Source organism: Maylandia zebra, linkage group LG8, assembly GCF_041146795.1.
Source record: "Maylandia zebra isolate NMK-2024a linkage group LG8, Mzebra_GT3a, whole genome shotgun sequence".
In the NCBI taxonomy this organism is placed as follows: domain Eukaryota; kingdom Metazoa; phylum Chordata; class Actinopteri; order Cichliformes; family Cichlidae; genus Maylandia; species Maylandia zebra.
The window spans coordinates 18,575,726-18,597,765 of NC_135174.1; the positions used below are offsets into that span (position 1 = coordinate 18,575,726).

At 40.1% G+C, this 22,040-nt stretch overlaps 3 protein-coding genes across 5 annotated transcripts; 1 reads left to right on the plus strand and 2 right to left on the minus strand.

Annotated features, from left to right (window-relative positions):
* The first annotated feature begins 721 nt into the window (after positions 1-721).
* aldh18a1 (aldehyde dehydrogenase 18 family, member A1) lies at positions 722-13,047 on the plus strand. Of its 3 annotated transcripts, none has more exons than XM_004561329.2 (18): positions 722-1,058; positions 1,225-1,330; positions 3,343-3,494; positions 3,896-4,045; positions 4,456-4,560; positions 4,642-4,800; positions 5,942-6,032; positions 6,666-6,790; positions 7,201-7,345; positions 7,439-7,512; positions 7,637-7,736; positions 8,078-8,298; positions 8,651-8,788; positions 8,907-9,102; positions 9,184-9,305; positions 9,468-9,654; positions 11,039-11,134; positions 11,270-13,047. In XM_004561329.2, exons 2-18 carry the CDS (start codon positions 1,234-1,236, stop codon positions 11,464-11,466), a joined length of 2,355 nt encoding a protein of 784 aa, XP_004561386.2. In that variant the 5' UTR covers positions 722-1,058; positions 1,225-1,233; the 3' UTR covers positions 11,467-13,047. The 3 variants fall into 3 exon arrangements, with proteins under 3 accessions (XP_004561386.2, XP_076743647.1, XP_004561387.2); XM_076887532.1 differs by having other exon boundaries at positions 722-1,053; XM_004561330.2 differs by having other exon boundaries at positions 723-1,058; positions 4,642-4,794.
* Positions 13,048-16,272: 3,225 nt separating this feature from the next.
* crygmx (crystallin, gamma MX) lies at positions 16,273-18,814 on the minus strand. Its single transcript, XM_004561328.3, has 3 exons — positions 18,712-18,814; positions 17,383-17,625; positions 16,273-17,168 (listed from the first exon to the last, which is right to left on the minus strand). Exons 1-3 carry the CDS (start codon positions 18,718-18,720, stop codon positions 16,893-16,895), a joined length of 528 nt encoding a protein of 175 aa, XP_004561385.1. The 5' UTR covers positions 18,721-18,814; the 3' UTR covers positions 16,273-16,892.
* A 379-nt stretch (positions 18,815-19,193) lies between these two features.
* On the minus strand, positions 19,194-20,702 carry crygmxl2 (crystallin, gamma MX, like 2). Its single transcript, XM_004561327.2, has 3 exons — positions 20,597-20,702; positions 19,999-20,241; positions 19,194-19,521 (listed from the first exon to the last, which is right to left on the minus strand). The coding sequence occupies exons 1-3, from the start codon at positions 20,603-20,605 to the stop codon at positions 19,246-19,248; spliced, it is 528 nt and encodes a 175-aa protein (XP_004561384.1). The 5' UTR covers positions 20,606-20,702; the 3' UTR covers positions 19,194-19,245.
* Between the last annotated feature and the right edge of the window lie 1,338 nt (positions 20,703-22,040).

Here is a 22,040-nt window from a genome sequence, read left to right on the forward strand (position 1 = left end):
GACAACAGAGAAAAGAACAGGTCAGGTATAATGGAATAATACACACTTAGCCAGAACAACAGGAGTCAATTTAGTTATCTATAGTCCCAGGGGCAGTGGGGGTTCAACAGTGTGAGTCAAGTCTCCTCTGGGTTACTCTATTTTGTTGAAGCACAATAGTGTAATTACAAAAATACAAAAGCAAAATAAATTCATGTTTTGATATTTTTTTAACTATATGGAGTAACTGAAATATAGGTGACAAGGTAATTATAGAAGTGCAGGACATGATTTCAGCATCCACCACTTCCAGTTACTTTTAAATTGACTAAATGAGAATAATACAGGACGCATTTAATGAAAAATATTTTCGTTTCAAACTGCGGTGGCCCTCTGTATCATTACAAGTCCTAATGTGAGGTTATGGGTTGGAAAAGCATTTAGAATATATAGATTCCTTAAGTCACCATCAACACACAAGTCAGGATTTTTATTAAACAACACAATTTATTTTTGATGATCTATCTTTTGTTTTACTAGAAACTCTTACCTATTCATCACCCCTTACCTCTGGTGCTCCTCCACCAATGTCACTGGAGTAGAGCACTGTCAGTATTACAGTAGTGACTAACAGCATTGTACGACAGCATGACTGTCGGGTGGCAGGGGTTTATTTTGAAAAGTGAAAAAAATTACCGTCTTCCGTTCTTCTTCCGCATTTCGCCGGCCGGCCTGACGTCATCTCCTACCACTTCACAGCCAATGTACAAGGCGTCGGTTTTTATTTTTAAATATCAGACTACAGAGTGAGAGTTATTAGTTTATTGTAGTTATCAGTATAATATCTTTAACGAATATTTTTTAAACGAAGCGAAACGCTCCGTGTTCATTCTCTTTGCTGTAAGCTGCAGCAAAAGTTTCATCACTTAGGGGAGGAGCCGTGTCCGTCTGTGTTCAGAGCACTGCTGTGATAAATGAAGGAATCAAAGCTTAAAGAAGAAGAAGGTGAACAAGAATTAACAGAAGACAGGGGCTGGTTAGCACGCAGGACAACATATACCGGGACTTCAGGAGGTTAAGTAAGAAGAAACATCTTAATATGCATGGAGCAGGAGGTTTATTTATATTTTGACTGTGCACGTGGATGCAAGCAATCAGGTTTCATGTTGCTATGCAAGAAGACGTCTTAGGTGGATGGAAAAAGTTGATGTATTTGTCCTACTGGTGTTTCTGTCTCTATTAAAGACCATAAAAATGACCATGCTGCTGCTGAGGCTCACCCTGTGTTCAAAGATCCCCCCGGATTCACCAAGACACTTAAGCCAGCTGCTCTCCAGAAAACTGACACAAGGCAAGTAATCCAGTGCTTTATGTGCCTTAACCAAATTTCCCCTTGTGGGACAGTTAAAGGAATAGATTATTCTATGTGTTAAGATAATATTGTGGCAGTCTGGGCTGTATCAAAAAAGTTATTTCTGGTATTTGCCCCCCAAAAAAACCAAAACAAATTTAAACTTGTGTCTTGATGGCCTGTAATCTGTCAAACATATGTGAAACATATTTATCTCTAATGAATGATGAAAAGCATTTTGAGCCAGAAAGAACATTTTTGTCTCAATATAGAAGCCTCAAATGGTTTTTGGCAAAGTCACTTTTATATATCCTTTATTTTTGGAGGGTAAAATGTGTAAATTGACATATAAAATGTATTTTTTCAATGGAAATCCGTCCATGAAAACAGGGCAAATGACATCAGATATACCATCACAGTGCTATAAAGATATTTTAAGTGACCAAAAAGGACTGTATTGATTATAATGTAGGTACAATAACACAGAGTCATGGAAAAAAAACTTGTATAACAAATAGTTTTCCTCGTTTTATTTATAACCCCTCTGTAAAACCTGTTGACTGTCTGTTTACCAATATAAGCAAAGCTGTTACACATAGAAAACACACAGAAACATTAAAAATCTCTTTTTGGCAGTCGAACACCAGCAAGTAAATGTAATATGTCAATTGCTTTATTAATCCCAGGACAGAAACTTTTTGATATGTGGTAAATCACTTCAAAATAATAATTCTTCATGCAAATCTTTTTTCCCAGAGGACTGTCTAAGAATTGGTTATGAAAACAGACATTTTAAAGACAATAACTATATATTGTGACTGTTGTTTCGGTTAATCATCACACATATAGACCAGCGATTGATCCAGAATTAAACAAATAATCACAAATGTTTTTATAGTGTATTGGTCACATGCTCAAACATTAAACGATTTGATTTTGTAGGTCAGGGCAGTTTCTGACCTGCTCTACTCTGTAAAAGATGTCACCGACTGCTCTCTTTCTCCTTGTTTTTTTCCCCCTCCTTTTTCTTTCTTTTTTTTTTTTTTTTTGGTGCGCTCTCTCTGTCCACAGAGATGTGTAATGTCAGCACAGGCTTTCTCTGAGTGTCCTGCTGATGTGGCAGTTTGCAGGCTGTGATTATCTGTTTCCCAGGTTGCAAATGGATGTGTGGAAGGGCCTCACACTGTTTGCTTCATTCATGTAATCAATGAAACGGAAACCCAGCAAAAAAAAAAAAAATGGTTGTTTGAAGTGGTCAGTTAAAGGAAAAATATTTACCCAGATAGTGTTACATCAGCAAATGTGGAAGGGAGACATTTTTAAACTACAATAAGTAAAGAGATGTACACTCACTTGCCACATATTTGTTACGCCGTGCTTGTACTGAGTTGGACTCCTTACCTTCAGATCTGCCTTAATTCTTTGTGGCATAGATAGCATCATGCAATTGCTGCAGATTTGTCCGCTCCACATTCATGATGCCCTTCTGCATGCGTTGGTTGTGACAAATATTTATTTGTATTACTGTTGCCTTCCTTTCAGCTCAAAACTGTCTGGATATTCTGCTCTGATCTCTGACATTAACAGGGGATTTTTTTTCCCAGGGAACTCGCCACTCACCGGATATTTTCTCTTTTTCTGACCATTCTCTGTCAACTAGATCAGCAGTTTTTGAAATACCCAAACCAGCTCATCCATCGCCAACAACTATGCAACATTGAAAGCCACTTAAATCACCTAATATTCACTTTAAACTCCAGCAGGTCATCATGACCATGTCTACATGCCTAAATGCATTTAGTTGCTGCCATGTGACTGGCTGATTAGGTAACTGCATTTTGCTAGCTGTACCTCGCAAAGTGAATGCTGAGTGAATGTAATCAGGCATTATGAGATCATCTTAGTATTTAGTCTAGTGGGCAGCATCATGAACATTATGTTAGCAGCTGGCTCTTATTAAGCACAGTACTGAAAAGTTAAGTGTGATTAATAAGCAGAAAAATATCTTCCAGGTGGCCAGGGCAGGGCTCATAGCAGCTCCTTCGCACACCGCAGTGAGCTGCGTCAGGCCAAGAGGATCGTAGTTAAGCTCGGCAGTGCCGTCGTTACACGTGGAGATGAGTGTGGGTTGGCTCTTGGGAGGCTGGCCTCGATTGTGGAGCAGGTGAAAAAACAAATAAAATGATGCACTCTATACATTTTACAGATTATTGTGTAGAAAATTCTTGACACGGGGGTAAAAATCAGGTAACACAAGCTTTGACCTAACTGTTTTAAAATTCAGTGAAGTGGAAACCAATCTGTGGGTTTTCATGATGTTTCCCATCTACTGATGATGTTTTAATGTCCCTTTTTCCTTTGATTCAACTCATTTTCTATCTCTCTGTAGACAAATGTACTGTAGTACTTGCTACAGATAGTACAAAATGGACATTTATCACCAAGTTACAGAATGTATGGGTTCATAATTGGTTAAAACTGAGCTTTAAATCAAAATCATTAGTGAGCCTGAAGAGGAAGAAAATAGCCCCAGCAGTGAAACTAAATGGGTCCGTTGTTGCGCAGGTGGCTATGTTGCAGAATCAAGGCAGGGAGATGATGATTGTCACCAGTGGAGCTGTGGCCTTCGGCAAGCAAAGACTGAGACATGAGATCCTGCTGTCCCAGAGTGTTCGGCAGGCGCTCCACTCTGGACACAGTCAACTCAATGACATGGTGAGAAAAGATGGGAACTTAGGGTATCTCAGAAAATAAAGATGCTGATGTTAGCTGAAAACTTTGCCACTTTGCTGACAAGGTAAGTCAAATCTTCACCAAATGCTTTAGATTTTCTTCAGTGTGAAAATACAATGAAATATCATCCCAATATAATCCCACAATAATTTCTATTATTTTGAAGCTCATTGTTTACAGTTAATTAAAACTTTGTTTATGCTATGGTGCTTTATCAGACAGTTCACTTGAACAAACACGTGCACTTCAGTGCAAATACTATCATATGTTGCACTAGCTTACATTTATTCTTCTTTGTGTATAGAGTGTGTAGGTCACACTTTTCTGTCTAGCTTATAAATTGCACTTGGTCGGTGTGGTGTAATTTGTCTTTGTGTTTGTTTGTGTTTCAGTCTTTGCCGGTGCTGGAGGCCCGAGCCTGTGCTGCAGCTGGACAGAGCGGTCTGATGGCCCTGTATGAAGCCATGTTCACCCAGTACAGCACTTGTACAGCACAGGTGCTTTGCAAAATTCTTGCTTAATTAATTACTACTGCTTAAATTTTCCCCTCACTACATTTTCTGATTTTGTGCCGTCAGGTCCTGGTGACAAATCTGGATTTCCACGATGACCAAAAGAGGCAGAACCTGAACAGCACACTGCGGGAGCTGCTGCACATGAACATCGTGCCAATCATCAACACCAATGATGCTGTGGTGCCCCCTCCGGAGCCCAACAGCGACCTGCAGGGGGTAAATGTGGGTACAGGCAGCATGGGGGCACCGCTGGTTGTAGTGATGGTGGCAGCAGGGGTGGCAGACGGTGTTTATGATTTATTTTTATTTTTTTAACATCCACTATTCATTAACTACAACATTTTCTATCTTACACACACGCACGCACGCTGAAACACCTCTGCCACCCCCACCTTACCTTGTCAGCTCTGCAATCAACCATAAAGGCATGTGTATGCAGGGAGGGGATAGACAGCAGTGCATGTGATCACCGGACATCCTGTGAGGATAACTTACCTCTTTTTATCAGATTATTTAGCTTCACTTTCTACTGCGTTGTATTTGTATTATTAATATTACTAATTATTGACTTAGGCAGCTAGAAGACTACTACTTATAAGTCAGTGGTATAACTTTAGGTTTTCTTTAATTAACAGAAAACAGTTGTTTTCGGGAAAAAAAACTTTCTAGCAAAATCGATATTTTAATAAAAATAACTACCTATTTTATGTAATTTATCTGCTAAAATTTATGCCGTGGTGAGAAATCTACACTGTATGTATGTCACAACTACAAATCTTACATTGTAACCTGGCGTGCACCTCCCTAGTAATCACAATGTTTGGCCTGTTCAGTGCTTTTTTTCGTTACATTTTCGCTGCAGTTTTTGAATTTATCAGTGAGAAAATAACAATCATTACCTCAGTGTAAGGAATAATAATCTTAGCATCAATGTAAGGACACTAATTTTCTGGTGGGAGATTTCCAAAATCTCTACAAAGATTCATCTCCAATGTCTAAATCAGCTATTAGAGTGGCCACACCTACTTTTGTATCGTTTAACTTTAGGTTGTCCTGAAAGGAGTCAGTGTTAACTTCACAGTTCTGTCCAAATGCAGTCACATCTGATGGGGAAAAAAACAACAAAAAAGGCCAAACCTCAAGCATCAAAAAGCTCTTCACAAGCTTATCTCTGAGTTGATCAGCTCTGTTTAACATTTTCCAGATGTTGCTGCCAACAGTGTTGCAGAGTCATATGTATTAACATATTTGTGTTTCAGTTTATCTGCTTAGTTCTGTCTTTAAAAAATAAGCTCATGGGTTACTCTCTGCTGCCGCTTTTCTGCCTTCAGGAGCTTACATGAGCAATTTTCTGTTTCTGCAGGTGATCAGCATTAAGGACAACGACAGCCTGGCAGCACGGCTAGCTGTAGAGATGAAGGCTGACCTGCTCATCGCACTCTCTGATGTGGAGGGTATGTGTGTCACTGCAACAACACTCTGGGTCAGCTGTTAGGTAACAACACCATCTGTCTGGTCACTTTGCTGACGGGGGGAAAAAACATCCCTCTCAGGGTCAATGGAGAGCCATATGAGAAAGACAAACACACACCTTCTGCCTTCGTGTTTGAAACTAATGCTGATGGAGCTGACACATGGCGTCCATGCACACACAGAATCACGGCTGCAGTCATTCAGCATCATCTGGATGGCTTTTAGAATATTAAATAAAACAAAACTTCAGCAGAGAAGAGTGATCATAGTAAATTATCATATGATTATGCACAATAAAAGGGTACTATCCAGGATTTTCCTTTTAAAGAGGTTGACTTATGCAAAAATAGTACCTTTCAATCATCACATAGGGCTTTCTTATCAACAGAGATCTTGCAGTTTCTTTCTATATCTGTATTATTATGTGTTTGGGATGTTTCTGAGGATATAACCTTTGCTTTGTTGTTGCTAACTAAACTATATTCACCAGCTTTGTTTATGGCTTTAGTAACATTAGCAATAAAATGGATGTGGGAACAATTTAGGCTGATGTGTAAATGCTGGTTATTTTCATCTCAAACAAATAAGTCATATGCGTAATGGTCATATTGTAGGACTATACAACAGCCCCCCTGGAACAGATGATGCCAAGCTCATTGACATCTTCTACCCTGGAGACCAGCAGTCCATCACCTATGGTACAAAGTCTAGAGTTGGGATCGGAGGCATGGAGGCCAAGGTTGGTGAAGTTGCCCATCAAGTCATTACAATAAGGAAAAGTTCAGGTTTTTCCTGTACATTTCTTTTTTTTTTTGCATCAGTTTTCTACAGAAAATTCTTTTACATAAACCTAAATGAGAAATACAAGCGACCAACAAAACTCAGGGCAGATATCACAGACTGGGGGAAAAATCCTTAAAGTATGAGCGGTGATATATAAAATAAGATGAACAACAAGAGGTCAGATTGTGCTTGTTATTACATGTAACGTGTTGGGATGACCCAACTCTCAGATGGTGTCTTCCAATATGATAATGTTTGCATGTCATATTGGACACGATAAAAGATTGTACGTTTGATTGAACTGAGTATTAAAATTAAGTAAATCTTATACAAATTTTTTTTTTTTAAATCTCTGCTTGGCTGCAGGTCAAAGCTGCCCTTTGGGCCTTGCACGGTGGCACCTCAGTGGTTATTGCAAATGGCACCAACCCCAAAGTAACAGGCCATGTCATCACTGACATTGTGGAAGGCAAGAAAGTAGGAACCTTCTTCTCTGAATTTAAACCTGCCGGTGAGTTTACCTGAGCTGAATAAATTTTTTTTTATTGCTGTAAAACTGCATCTGCAGGCTCTGATGTTTAATTCTGTCCTGACTCTCCTTCAGGCCCATCTGTGGAGGAACAGACAGAAATGGCGCGCCGTTCTGGAAGAGCCCTTGCATCTCTGCATCCAGACCAGGTGACACATGTTTTTAGATAAAGGACTCGGGCAATATCTTTTATAAACATTTAAAAATGTAAACAGCTCTTTGGGTGCTTTATCACTTAAAGAGAAAAACTGAATTATTTTGTTTACTTGTCAGAGGAGTGAGATCATCTGCCATCTAGCAGATCTGCTGACTGAAAGGAAGGAAGAGATTTTGGCTGCAAACAAGATGGATATGGACCTGGCTGTCAGTGCAGGTAACAGGACACCACATCAAGTCTGTCTGGTTTTTGAAATATAAACTAGACTTGCAGAGACATTTTCTTTGTTTGATGTTTTATGTTGGTATTGTAGTGCTAGTGCTTTCACATTCTCTTAAAAAAATAAGGATAATAAATTCATGTGCCATGTATGTAACTGATTTCCAGACTTCAGCAGCTTTTGCATGTATGTTGCTACAATAACTTCAACATTGAACCTAAGGGATAACATTCTCATGTGTTGCCACCAGAGGGCGACTTTCCCTTTCTCTACATATGAGTTTTATACCTCACTACCTGCTATCAAAGTGTAACTCTGCTATACCTTCTTTCTGTAGGCCATTTGCCTCCAGCCATGCTGAAGCGTCTCAGTCTGTCACCGGCCAAACTTAACAGCTTGGCAGTAGGTCTCCGCCAGATAGCCACGGCCGCCCAGGACAGTGTGGGTCGAGTGCTGCGCAGGACCAGAGTGGCTCATAATTTAGAGCTGGAGCAGATTACTGTACCCATCGGGTTGCTTCTGGTCATATTTGAGGCCCGACCCGACTGCTTGCCGCAGGTATTGCTGCAGAAGAACTTAAATCTTAACAAAAACATATAAAACACTTGAACATTGTTGACAAAAATTACATATGGGACAATATCAAGACAAGGCTGATATTTGACCTCTTAATGTCCTTGTATTTCATCACACACATGTATTAGACTGGGATAAAACTAAAATGTTAGAGGTTAATGGATATGTGGGGAAGTTACTATGAATAGGAGATTAGCATGAATAAATAATAACACCTTGTATTTCTGCAGAACTTACCATAACACATTCTGTGCTTTATATGCTTAGCTAACTTTTTGGTTTCCATTTTTATAAATGTACTTTGTCACTTTCTCGGAACACCTGTAATAACTAGGTATCAACACTGGCAATAGCCAGTGGCAATGCCCTCCTGCTGAAAGGAGGAAAAGAGGCAGCCAACACCAACCATGTCCTCCACCAGCTCACCCAGGAAGCTCTTTCCATGCATGGAGTCAAGGAGGCTGTGCAGATGGTAAAACTGATTTCCTACATATTTATTAAAAAGCAGTGAGAACCTTGTGTCATCTTTATAGCACTTTACAGCACACTCTTCTATCTGATGTGATTCACAAACCCGTATTTCTTCCCAGGTGAGCACCCGTGAGGAAGTGGAGGATCTGTGCCGACTGGATAAGATGATAGACTTGATCGTCCCCCGAGGTTCATCCCAGCTGGTGCGGGACATTCAGCGAGCGGCCAAGGGCATTCCTGTGCTGGGTCACAGCGAGGGAATCTGTCACGTCTATGTGGACTCAGAAGCCAGCATTGACAAAGTCATAAAAATCGGTCAGTTAGAACAGTTCCCCCCCATATAAATGCCTGTCAGTCATAACATGCCAGCGACTGACTAATGCTTTCCTCTTCTAGTGAGAGACTCCAAGTGTGACTATCCAGCTGCATGTAACGCTATGGAAACTCTGCTGATTCACCGGGACATCCTCAGGACCCCTATGTTCGACCAAATTATCGACATGCTCCGCACTGAACGGGTAAAATGCCAAATACACGCATTGATAAATTAAGGAAACCTGCGGCTGACTTTCAATGTTACTCGTTTTTAGATACATCACTAGTCATCCAACAAAATGAAAAAGTTTTTTGTCATAATATATTAAAGTTAGAAATAATTTATTTCTGTCTGATGAGACTAGGTGAAGATTCACGCAGGCCCTCGGTTTGCCTCCTACCTGACATTCAGCCCCTCAGAGGCAAAGTCTATGCGGACAGAGTATGGTGAGCTGGAGTGCTGCATGGAGGTGGTGGACAGCATGCAGGAGGCCATAGAGCACATACATAAGTATGGCAGCTTTCACACAGACGTTATAATCACGGAAAATGGTAGGTGATGCAATATCTCGCTGTTAGTACTTTGTTCTTGCCTAGTCTCTTTCTCTCTCCCTCTTTTTAAATACATTCTACCGATTTGCTTTTTAATTCCTTTGCCTTGTAGTTTCACAATTCCTGTCACATCTTACCTCACCATGACTGAGTAGCACCTGTCAGTTTGGTCATTCTTTTTTTGTTCCGTGTCTTAATATTCATCAAGTTTTCCTTCTCTCTCTGTTGGATTCAGTCCACCTTACGTCTCACTTTCTGCCATAGCGATTAATGAACAGTGACAAGGTGTTGTCAGGATGAGTGCACATCCTCCCTTTGTGACTCTAGATTGTGGACGGAGCCCATTTAAAATGTAGAGCAGCTGATTAACAGTTTAAAAGACTTCTCATAACTTTGAAACATGCTCAGACACACTTCTGTCTTTGAAGTGAGCCGTCATGCTGTGTGTCCTTAACTCATCTTGAAAGAAGCTATCCTGTGCAGTTTCCAGTGTGTTCTCTCACTTTAAGGCTGTGGTCATTACCATGTGGACAAAACTGATGTCTCATATATTTTACAATTTTCTATTCACATGTGGACACTATTTAGTATCGTTTGAATGGTGGGAGCTTAGTTTTTCAGTAAGGCAAAGAAACTCAGGTTCACGTTCCTTTGAAAATATAAATATTAAAAATATGATGTGCTTTTATTCTGGCAGTCAGAATTAACTTTTAAAAAATAAAGCAAAGTGTTTACTGGTAAGATTTCCACCTTGAGGATGATCTCACGTGCAGTAGAGGATGTGTTGCTGCCATCTAGTGACTACAGAAGGAACCTCAGTGAATTCCAGACTAATCAGTTTGTCTCAAAGTCGGATATTATCAGAGAAGAAGATTGATAAAAATGGTGAATACGCTGTCTTCATTAACCTGCTTGTAGATATATTTTTGGATGGATGTGCACGGTTCACGTGAATTTCAAAGATTATGTCAGGGGACATATCTTTGTTTTCAGGAAAGCCTTAAAATCAGGGATGGGGGAACTCCAGGCCTCAAGGGCTGGTGTCCTGCAGGTTTTAGATGTGTCCTAGATCCAACACAGCTGATTTAAATGGCTAAATTACCTCCTCAACATGTCTTGAAGTTCTCCAGCGGACTGGCAATGAAGTAATCATTTGATTCAGGTGTGCTGACACAAGGTGATATTTAAAACCTGCAGGACACCTTGAGCCCTGGAGTTCTCCACCCCTGCTTTAAATGATAGTTTTAGGTTTTATATAAGCTTTCAGTCTCATTCAGTGCATTAATGTGTCAGTTTAGCGCAGTTTCTATTCTCATTTCTTTAAATTAAGCCCCAAAAGTGTTTACAGACACAATAGCACTAATGAGATGTTTTGTTCTGTCAGAGGACACAGCAGAGAAGTTTCTTCAGCAGCTGGACAGCGCCTGTGTTTTCTGGAACGCTAGTTCACGTTTTGCAGATGGCTACCGCTTTGGACTGGGTATGTGGTGGTCTTGTGTTGACATCCTCTGTGTTGTTTTCTCTAAACCTGCCTGAATATTTTTACTCATATTTCACTGATATGTTCTCTTCACGTAGTCCTCATTATTTGCACTCTTTCTGTACTTTTCTCTAGGAGCAGAGGTAGGTATCAGCACGGCTCGTATACATGCCCGAGGCCCTGTAGGCCTGGAGGGCCTGCTCACAACCAAGTGGGTCCTGAGAGGTGATGGACACACAGTAGCCGACTTCTCGGAGCATGGTACCATGAAGTACCTGCATGAAAACCTGCCTGCTGGGCAGCCTTTAGCTGGACAGAGAGACAGCAACTAGGCCAGAGAGTCTGACAGCATTCCTTTGGCCTTATTATTATTTTCTCAAGATGATGGTTGACTGTTTTCACTATCTTCAACTTTTGAAGCACATAGCTGCTCAAAACAGCAATGGTTCATTTTATTACTACATTTAAAAAGAGGTTCCTATTTAAGGACTAAGAGTCTGAAAATATTCTACCTCAGCTTAGGTTGGGTAAGTCAATAAGCCCCAATATTAAACTATGCAAAAACCCCAAACGGTGTTTAAACCATGCAAAAAAAAATACTTCACACAGATTGAGATTCGTCATTATTTTCTCATTTGAATTTGCACTGGGAAAACTAATTTTAGTAATGGTATCTTTTAATTAAATTACTTTATTTATTTTTTTAAAGATTTTGGTAGAAAACGATATTAAAACTGTTCATTTATTTACACATCTATTTAATAACTTCAAATTCCTTGCTTGATGTCATTTCTTTTTCCTTTATTTCCTGGTAATATCTCACTTTAATAATGGTTGTCTGACTATTCTCCCACTTTAACCTCCTAGGACCTGGCGTCCACATATGTGGACATCACATTTTGGGTTATTTAGACCAAAATACTCAATTTTGCTCTACATGGGCCTGATATCCACTTACGAGGACATTATACTGCTACTGTTATATCAAAATTTTAAATGAATATCCTCATATGTGGCTCTTATTTTTCTTAAAAACAAAAATAAGGTAAAAAAAAACTCTGGTAATTCTTTGTTTTTACATTCATCGGGCCCCAATATGCCCAAATATCAAAGAGAAATTAAAAATGCATGACGTGGAAGAGTTCGGGTCTTAGGAGGTTAAGCTGACAGGTCATATGGTCCCTGTCTCTCTATATGAAAAGTGTGGCTGTATGCTGATTACAGATAACTAGCATGCATCTGTCTGCAGTGACTCTGATTAGCTAACATATGTCTGGTACCAAGAAGCCAGAGCCCCTGTTTAATTACTCTGACAGTAACTGTGCAAACTAAGAATCTTTCTAAGCACACATTAGTAATGGACTCTAAGTACCTTCGCAGTTACACATTACTCTAATAACCTATAAAAAACACTTCATTGCTATAATTGATATATCAAAAAGAACCTCTAGCAGTGTGTTTTAAACAATCACAGAACATGATTTTTCAGTTTGATCAAAAATATCCAAAAATATTTATAACAAAATGTACTTGTTTATCATTAGAAGTTATCCCAACTTTATTATGTGTGGTCATGGATACACATTGCTAATGGCTTCTCTCTAGCCACTACAGTATTACTATGGTAAAATGATCATTTAATTTAAATTTACATTTAATATTGTAACCTCTCAGTGACTAAGGGCTCAGTGGATTACATCGGTTCATTACCCACGAGGTTCACACTGACTGTACTGTAAGTGCTTTCTTTGTTCAAACAATATTTGTACCCCCCGCTTTAATTCTGGGATGAACTTTCTGTATGTTTCTGATATATTGTCTTTTGAAAATACCCGTGACATTATCAGACATGCAGCTTGTAAATGTATTCGTAAAATCTTACCTAATAGGATTAAAAATATGCAATTCTAGGACATCAGAAAATGAGATTTTCTCTGCAATAATGACACTTAAATACACTCCAATTTACATGCATCCATATATTCCCATATTTTTTTATTTATTTGATTATTTTTGCATGTTGTGTTCATTTTTCCATGCTTTGTTGCTTTCCTGCTTGTTCCTTTTGGCGCCCAAAGCTTCTGTCAGAGCGGGAATCGTAATTGACAAGCTGCCTCCTTCAAGCTGGAGGGGAGAATGCGACTGCCTTTAAATTAAGCTTTGTAACATTCCAGCCTCTGAGCTGCTATCAGATGTCTTGCAATGCACACTTAAGGATTAGTTCGGGTTATTTAATAGCAGTATTGTGGAATAAAAAGTTGAAAAAGAATATTTGGATATTTTTCTTTCTTTTGTCTTTTTTCTTTTTTTTTTGGCAGATGAAATGTTGAGCATTTTCACATGTATGTTCATCTCTGTCCTGGCACTAGTCTTTCTACTTTCACAAAGAACACAAATTAATGGGGAAAAAAGTCATACTGATCTGAAAAACAGATGTCTAAAAAGGCCCTTTTTAAAGTTGCCCATAGGGGAATTCGCATTGCTGGAAGTGGGGCAAGTAACATGGAAGACAATACTATAGAGGTTTAATTATCCAGCCATCAGAAATGAAAAGGGAGAAAAGGAGAACTGAGACTAATAATGGAATCACAGTCTTATGTTCTGGGTTTCTTGGTTTCTTCTTTTTTCCTTTTTTCTTTTCTATCATCTAAAGAATTCATTCTCCAAAACGCACTACTTACCCTTCAATCAGCTTCCCATCATCAAGTCCAAAGGGTTCAGAGATGAAGAGGGAGACAAAACTCGGATCTCACTCTTGTCTTTTTTATGTGTGGAGCGATTGAAAATATCATCTAAATGACTGGAGGTAGAGAAGGAACAATCTAGGGGCATTCAGTATTGCTTCTTTGATACATAATGTTTGATAGAATTGTATTTTACCATCTCTTAAGTGTAAAGAGTTGTTTGTTACAGTAGCTATTGAAGTGCAGGTGTGTGCATCTAGTTCACGTAGTAACAGGAGTTTTCTACGTAACGGAACACTGAGGAGTGTTTCTGTTATGAACCAGGGAGGTTACTAACTGAAACTGCTATTTTAAATATAATTTCCATTTTGCATTGACATAAACCTTTGCAGGACCAGTTTACCCTTCCTGGGACAGGGTTAACATGGGAGAGATGTCTGGTTGCTGGGCCTTAGCCTGAAGCAGCTACATGGGTCTGCCCTCCTGTGGGCCCACTACCTACAGGAGCTGTAGGGGTTCAGTACTATATGGATTGTGACGCATGCAATGTTACTTCACTGGTGCAGTACGTGAGGTTGAGGGATATTAATTCAATATTAATCCAATATTGGCTCAACGCACAATTTAGGCTCTGGAATCAGTTTTGTGGAGAGGAGTTGGACTTGCTCCAAGCGTAATGCGACTGGCAGAGTATACTTGTATCCCCCCAATTTGGTGCCAGCACGTTAAGATATTTTCCAGTGGACAAGATGGTTGCTTCCCTGTACCTTCAGGTCAGAGGACTGGTCCTGATTGTTTTTCTTGTGTACCTGCCAAATGACAGTTCAGAGTACCCAGCTTTGGTGGGGTGTCAGAGTGTTTAATGTGGGGATTTCGTTGTCTTGCTGATTGACTTCAGGGTATGATTGGGAGTTACTGCCTTCCATTACTGATCAAGCATAAGATGTCAATTAGTGCACATTGCAGCAAGACACGCTAATGTGCAAGTCAGTAATCGAGTTTTGTGATCGTGTCATCAGGAGCTGCAGCTGCAAGATAACTGGTGCCAATTGTAGCAGTAATCCCAGTCACACTGGAAGTCAAAGGAGCTGTCAGGCTGTAGAAAGGGTCTGATTGGGTTGGTCAGCCTGACTGTGTAGGTTACATCGTAGATTCTGCAAAGATTCACCCAAGGAGTTTAAATCAGGCAGTAGGGTGCCCAGAGGGTTTGCAGTTATAACATACCTACGGTTTAGATTTCCCACTGAAGCATAAATCTCTAGTTTGACTGCTGCCCCTACGACCCAAACCCAAATAAGTGGCAAAGAATGCATGGATGGATAAAACTTTGCCCTTGTATTTTACAGATGCCTGGTTGAAATGTTTCCACAGTATGGTTTGTTTTTGAATTCAAGCTTTGACTTGGTTGAAGCTTTCAAAGGAAGAAATATTGGGATGACCAACAATGAAAATACTGTGATATCGCTGAACTGGAAAAGTGGAAGAAAAAGGATGGATGAAAATATAGAAAAATAGAGAAAGTATTGTAACTTTTGTCCTTATCTACCAAGGAGATTTTTCAGTTATGTTAAAAGTGGACAGTGAAGTAAAATTTACTATACGGAATATTATGCAAGATCATTTGCAGTATTTATTTTTTGTTTGTTTGCATGATTGTTTTGGGTTTGTTTGTTTTGGGGAGGGGGGGTTAGCATGCACCCTTTTTTTTAACTGCAACATTATATGCAGAGCAATTTCTGTAGTTCTGTGTATGCCTGAAATGCTTTCCTTACTGAATTTTGTAAATATCTGATGTCGATGTTCCTTTTGACCTCGGATTAACTTCCAGTTATGTGTCAGGCTAGGCAGCCTGTAAGATTTCCTCTCATCTCTTATCTGGCTTTGCCCTGAGACCCCGGGTGATCAGATCCCATGTTGCACTCTGTTGATGTTGTGTTGTCTGCTGGGCATTGTTGTCCACAGATATAAAAAAAATATGATAAGGGCAAATCACTGGACTTGAACAGCAAAGCTGACAGTCCTTTAATTGGACATTACTCAAGGCCAAAACTCATATTTCTTGTTGTGCTTGATCTTAAGAGATTCTCAAATGCACTCTCTGCTGGGGTTCAATTTTTTTTGAATCAATAATTAATGGTCAGTGTTATTTATTCATGTGTATCTTTGCCAATTACGTAGTGTCTAATTAACAATTTCAATAATTGATATTTAGTTCTGAAAGGGTTCAGTATCTTGGGCTGATGAAAAATGCATGAGCAGGGATATGGACTGGGTTTTGTTTTTTGTTCTGAGAGAGCTTGATGCTCGGGGCTAATACCAGGCCACTTTGACTCCAACTCTTTGAGTTGGCACTGGCCTTGTGATGTGGATCTAATATGGGCATCTTTCATGGACCCAAAGCGCTTACTCTGTACCATGTGATCTCATAAAGACTCCAACATGCCCATCCTCAGATACCCTTTTTTATGGTCTTTAATAGTGAACTTCAAAGAATAAGCTTCTGTTTCCTTGATAATTTTTCTTTGTGTATGTGGATCTGTAATATCACGAAAAACTGTAGAAACTCTTGGTATTGTTAGGACCTCAGTGATTCCACTACAGTGTCTAACTCTGTGGCCTGATGAAACTAAAGTTCAATCACCATATTAAAGAGAAAAATACCCCTCAGATTTATGACAAGCTATATCCCCCTGATCTTTTGACAGTGACAGCTGTAGCAGTCAATAGAAAATTAACAAAGGCTTCCTTTAGTTGACTTTCATCAAGTTTTCATTTATTGTGATTCCAGGAGGACAGGAGGTTAGGGACCGGCGAGGCAAAACATTCTGCTATGGAACGACCAAAGCATTGCTTGAGCACTAAGTTGGGTAGTAATTTTACCCAACAATGCAAAGCAATAAAACGGGAACCCCAACATCCGACGCATCCAAACCCGCATCATTAAAATGTATGATTTCAGGTTTGAACATCACAGTGTTGAGACCACACTGAAACAATACAGCCATTAAGGGAACAAGAGGGTGGTATTCTTAATGATGGGATTAAATAAGGGTTAAAAATAAAAGTAATGGGAATCAGTTGAGCTCAGTGACACGTCTCAGAGAGCCAATGGTGGGACTGGCGCTTCCCCACTCGCTGTGCCTCCTGTATTCTCCAGGACGCAAGAAGTACTGGCGTCCCCTATAGTTGGGGTGTTCGTGCAGCATCCAGTAGCCCTCCATGACATTGACGGAGGAGATATCACGGGTGTGGAAACGCTCGTTCAGGTCTGGGCAGTCTTCCATTAGCTCCATGTTTTGACCGCCAAAGTCAGATCGCTCGAAGATCTTCATCCTGTAGTTCCCATTATACTAGGGAAGAAATAAGAGAATAAGATAATACCACAAATTAAGGTAAAAATGTCTTTTTTGTTGCAGTCAGCCAGGATAAATTATCCTGACTAGTTACCCAGTCTACACTTCGAGATGTGTTAAAATAATCCTGGCTACTGGCATTGATGCTTCAAGTAACAGCAGTAGACATAAGAACCAAATGATCCTGAAGAGAAAATGAGTTTAAACTCACAGGAGGCACCATACGACAGGAGCGGATACAGTCATTGAAGCCTGCCCAGCGCTGGTAGTCGGGGTACTCTCCCTTGTGCAGCATGTACTGGTAGCCGCCATAATTTGGCTTTTCGTAGGCCACCCAGCAACCGCTCTCAACTCTTATCGAGTTACAACGGCTGAAGTAGTTTTGCATCTCGGGGCAGTCAGTACTGCACTCATAGTGACGACCCTGGAAGTTCCTGTCTTCATAGAAGATAATCTGCACAGAACAGATGGCTCAGCATTAGTGTATCACCACAGAGATGTTCCAAAGACCACCGCAGAAATGTAACCGTGTAGTTACCTGTCAGGTTTTCAGGCTCTTAAACACTAATAACATGAACGCTTAGTGTTCACTGTTCAGTATTCTGAGCCAGACTTTTAAAGTTAGTTTTATCTAACAAAAGTTTCTGAGTAGAAAATTTGTAAGTGGAGAAATTTGAAAAAAAGATAAGCTTAAGGGAGTACAAAAAAGTCCCAAAAGATGTGCTAGAAGCAAAGCCGAATAAAATAAAGTATAGCATTTGGTACATTTTAATGAATGAACTGTGTAATACTTTTCACAAGTTCTTTGTCTGTTTTCACAGGAAATAGGACTATAAGATCAATTAAATATTTGAGGCTTCTACTATCCTTGAGAGAAGAATTACATTTCCCTGCACTTTTAGCATTTCTTACATTAATTTATAGGTTATGTAAATATGGTAAATAGTCCTAAAGAACTAATGGTATGTTTAACCCAGAGAGCGATACGTTGTTACTCTTTAAAGGTCTTTTACGTTTCATATGACCGAAAGATGTATATATTTTTACAGCTCGTTATCAGAATATATTAGTTCAACTTAATTATTTATCTATAGTGCTTAACAAATATATTAGATCACGACTCAAAGTCAGTTTTTTGTCACAGCTACCCTAAATTGGCAGTGTTGGTAATGATAAAATGATATTTTTAATGCTAAAATATAGTTATTGTTATTCTCCATTAATTTTTAAATCTACAGTCTTACTAAAAAGCCAAATTAAGTCTTATTTTTTACCAAATTATAGGTATTTACTTGCATTCCTGAAAATAAACTTTTGTTTTAGTGGTTAAATGTTATGCTTGAAGTCCAGTGGGAAAAAGTGAATTCAGTTTGGTATTTCCTAATAAATAAAAATATGCTTTTTAAATATTTGTGTTTTCTTTTTTATATATATAACAGGTGATCTAACAAATTTGTAAAGCACTATATTTACTACACAAATCGGTATACCGCACATCAAATATCAGTGAAACATTACATTTGTTAAATTTCTTCCTTACCTTGCCCATTGTAACTGCGTTAAGTTCAGACCAGACCAGATGCGGGGCTCTCCCAGACCTCTTTATAGACCCTGCTTAGATCAGGGCTTTGCAATAGTGAAACAAAGCTTTGTCGTGTCAGCACAGTGCGCTCTATAGACTTCACAACACTATGGCACTGTTGAGCCACCGCAGCCGCTTTGTCTCTGTCAAAGCTCTGTCTGTCTATGGAAAATACTGTCCAACTGCATTTTCTCAAAGGCCTACAATAAGAGTTGCAAACATCTGCCTTTAATGGCATGAATGTTTGAAACCTGCATGCAGACTGTGAAGCTAGACAGAGCAGCAAACAGTCTGAGATCTGACTTGTATTATAAACCCATTCAAGCAGCAGCCTTTGTTGGTTGAATATAATCAGGAAGCAAATATGCTGCCTTGCTAGAGTGTCACTGCAAGTTGCATTCATGTCTACGTTCAAAAAAGAAAGCTCACAAAGGACATCATTATTTTAAAGTTTTGTGTTTAATGTTCATTTGAGATGCACACGGGTGCAGTTTACATGAGAGTCCTCATTCTCCTGAATGAGCCCACCATGGGATTGTGGCAGCCCCAGTCGCCACAGGCCCTGTACTCTCCAGGGCGAAGGAAATACTGGCGTCCCCTGTAGTTGGGGTGCTCGTAGAAGATCCAGTAACCCTCCATGATGTTGCAGGAGAAAATGTCACGGTAGCGGAAGCGGTCATACACGTTGGGGCAGTCATCCATAAACTCCATTGAGTGTCCCATCATGTCTGGCCTGTTGTAGATCCTCATCCTGTAGGATCCCCTATACTGCATTGTGAAAGAAAACAGGGTAATCATGACTATTATGTTATTTTCAATAGGTGTAATCTCTAGAGAACTCTTCCCACAACGAGCTAACTTTTTAATTCAGTACTCGTACTACTCGGTTTCTTTAACTACAAACGAGATTGAGCAACAACTCTTTCGGAGCATGACAGAATTAGTTTTTTTTCCTCCTCCCTGAACTGCCAGAAACACTCAATGTGACAAACAGAATTAGAGTGAAGGCACCAAGTCTTATGGGGGGTATGTCATATTCTTTTTAAAGGCTGACTCGGTCTCCTTTGTGGGCCTTGCAGCAGAGACTTTTATGCTATGACCTGTGTGAGTATCTGTAAATGACATCAAAAAGCCAGTGATTGACATCCATATCCAAAGCAGCTTTTGATGTACAAGGTGAGTGTAGCGGGGGGTGGGAGGGTGGGAGGGTGCTACCAATTCTATCTGTCTGTTTGATTGACTTACAGGAGGGAACATCTGGCAGGAGCGGATGCAGTTGTTGAAGCCCATCCACCAGTGGTAGTCAGGGTACTCGCCAGGGCTGAGAATGTACTGGTATCCCATGTAGTGAGGTTTCTCGTAGAGCACGCAGTGGCCGCCGCTGACACGGAGGGAGTTGCAGTAGTTGAAGTGCCTAAAGGTGTCCATGCAGTCACTGCTGCACTCCCAGTGGCGGCCCTGGAAGTTGCGGCCCTCGTAGAAGACGATCTCGAGGAGAGAAGGGAGAGAGAGAGAATACAGTTTATGTTCGGCATAAAGAAATGCTATCTCGTAGACTCGTGAATAGGCTCTCTCTACCGACCCTCTACACTTCTTTACACATTTATTTGCACTGCTTAACAGATGAAAAATAAGGTAACTAAAACCACTGTTTGAGCTGGGGGGGGGGGGTCTGCTTGTCCCATCCAAACACATCAAAACAAAGACAAAAGAGTATTTCTGCTGCCCTGTCTTCTCCTTCACTGAATCTCCTTCCTATACATGACTGCATGTTTTCAATTAATGCTATTTTCTCCTTCACCACCTGTCCAAAGCTGTTGCCTTACTGCAGGTGAGCTCATACCTTTCCCATGGTTGTAGGACTGTGGATGTTTGCGCACCGTAGAGTTAGACACACTTAGAGGTCCTTTTATACTCTCCTGCTGACCATGAGGCCTCTGACACATTGGGGACTACTATCTTTACCTTTTCAGATGCCAGCTACTGTTCTCTTTTGTCTCATATCCTATGGGTAACTTATCTCCAAACTGCTAGAGTTTACCTATAGAATTGGCAACCCCCCCTCGCTCACAAAAATGACCACCACACAAGTGCTATTCTGTATTTGCGTGACCCCTGTTCCGCCATGACCTTGTGATGTAGCCTTTTCAAATATAACACAAAGGCTCTTTGGGTGTGAGGCCCCCCTGACAACAAAGCGTCTAAAGTGTACAGCAGCTCAGGTCATTTTTGCGGAGCACTCGCTGAAGTTGTACTCAATGAGGTCATGCTTTTCATTTTGTCTTGCTTGGATGTCACATTGTAACAGTCGCTTTTCATCCGGTCCCAGCTCAAGTTTAGATCGGGGCATTACCGACGAGGTTTAGCTTCTAATTTAACTGTTGCTCAGTTTCCATTAAAGGGAGTTGATGTTGATACTGAGTTGGGCTTTTGAGTTGATGTAATCTAAAGTGATTTGTTGTCTCTTTTTGCTTCCATAGCCTGCAGTTGTACTGTGATGTCAGACGGGACTGGTCTGTTTGCAGATGAACAGACAGGACTGCTCAGTGTGTGTCTGTTTTTGTATGTGTGTGTGTGTTTTTATGATATAAAAGAAGGGGTTCGGGGCATGTGTGCGTTTGAGTCTTTGTATAAAATGATAGATGTTTGGACTTGAGTCTTTGGCTTGTAAGCATAGCCCAGAGCCGAAGGGGAAAAGGCCAGAAAGAGTTGCCGCCATGTATTGTGCTCCCAAAGCCCAGCTGATGCCAGAAAGGTCAGTTCCATCCTTTAGCCTTTCATGGGGATAAAGAGCTCGTGCCCCCTCTCCACTCTGTATGCTTTTTACAGCTTTAACTCTGGAAAAAAAAGGGCTAATGTTTTCAGAAAACACAATAGCCATTATGTTTCTAGGCATAAACACTCCTACCCTGGTAGTATATCCAAAGCCACATGACACTATTTCAATGCTAAGAAACGGCACTGATAAGCTTTTGCTCCTTTGATCACTGATCGACTCGAAACTCTCATAGGCTTCAATAGGTTTCATGTTTGAAGCTCCTCTCTTTTTCTGTGACATAAGTAGACCATTGATATCCTTTCATCATGCTGTGTAGCGTAATTGTGGCAGATTATCAGATGGGATGTTGTTTTGTTTTGTGAGTTTCTGGAGCAAATGTTTACTTTGGGAGAAAGGTTTTTATCGGAATGCATAAGAAACATGTTTAGATTTTTCTCATATGTTCACAGATTAATCATTTCTTTCATCACGCTAATTAAACGTAAAGCCTTTTTAGCTGCAAGAAGGC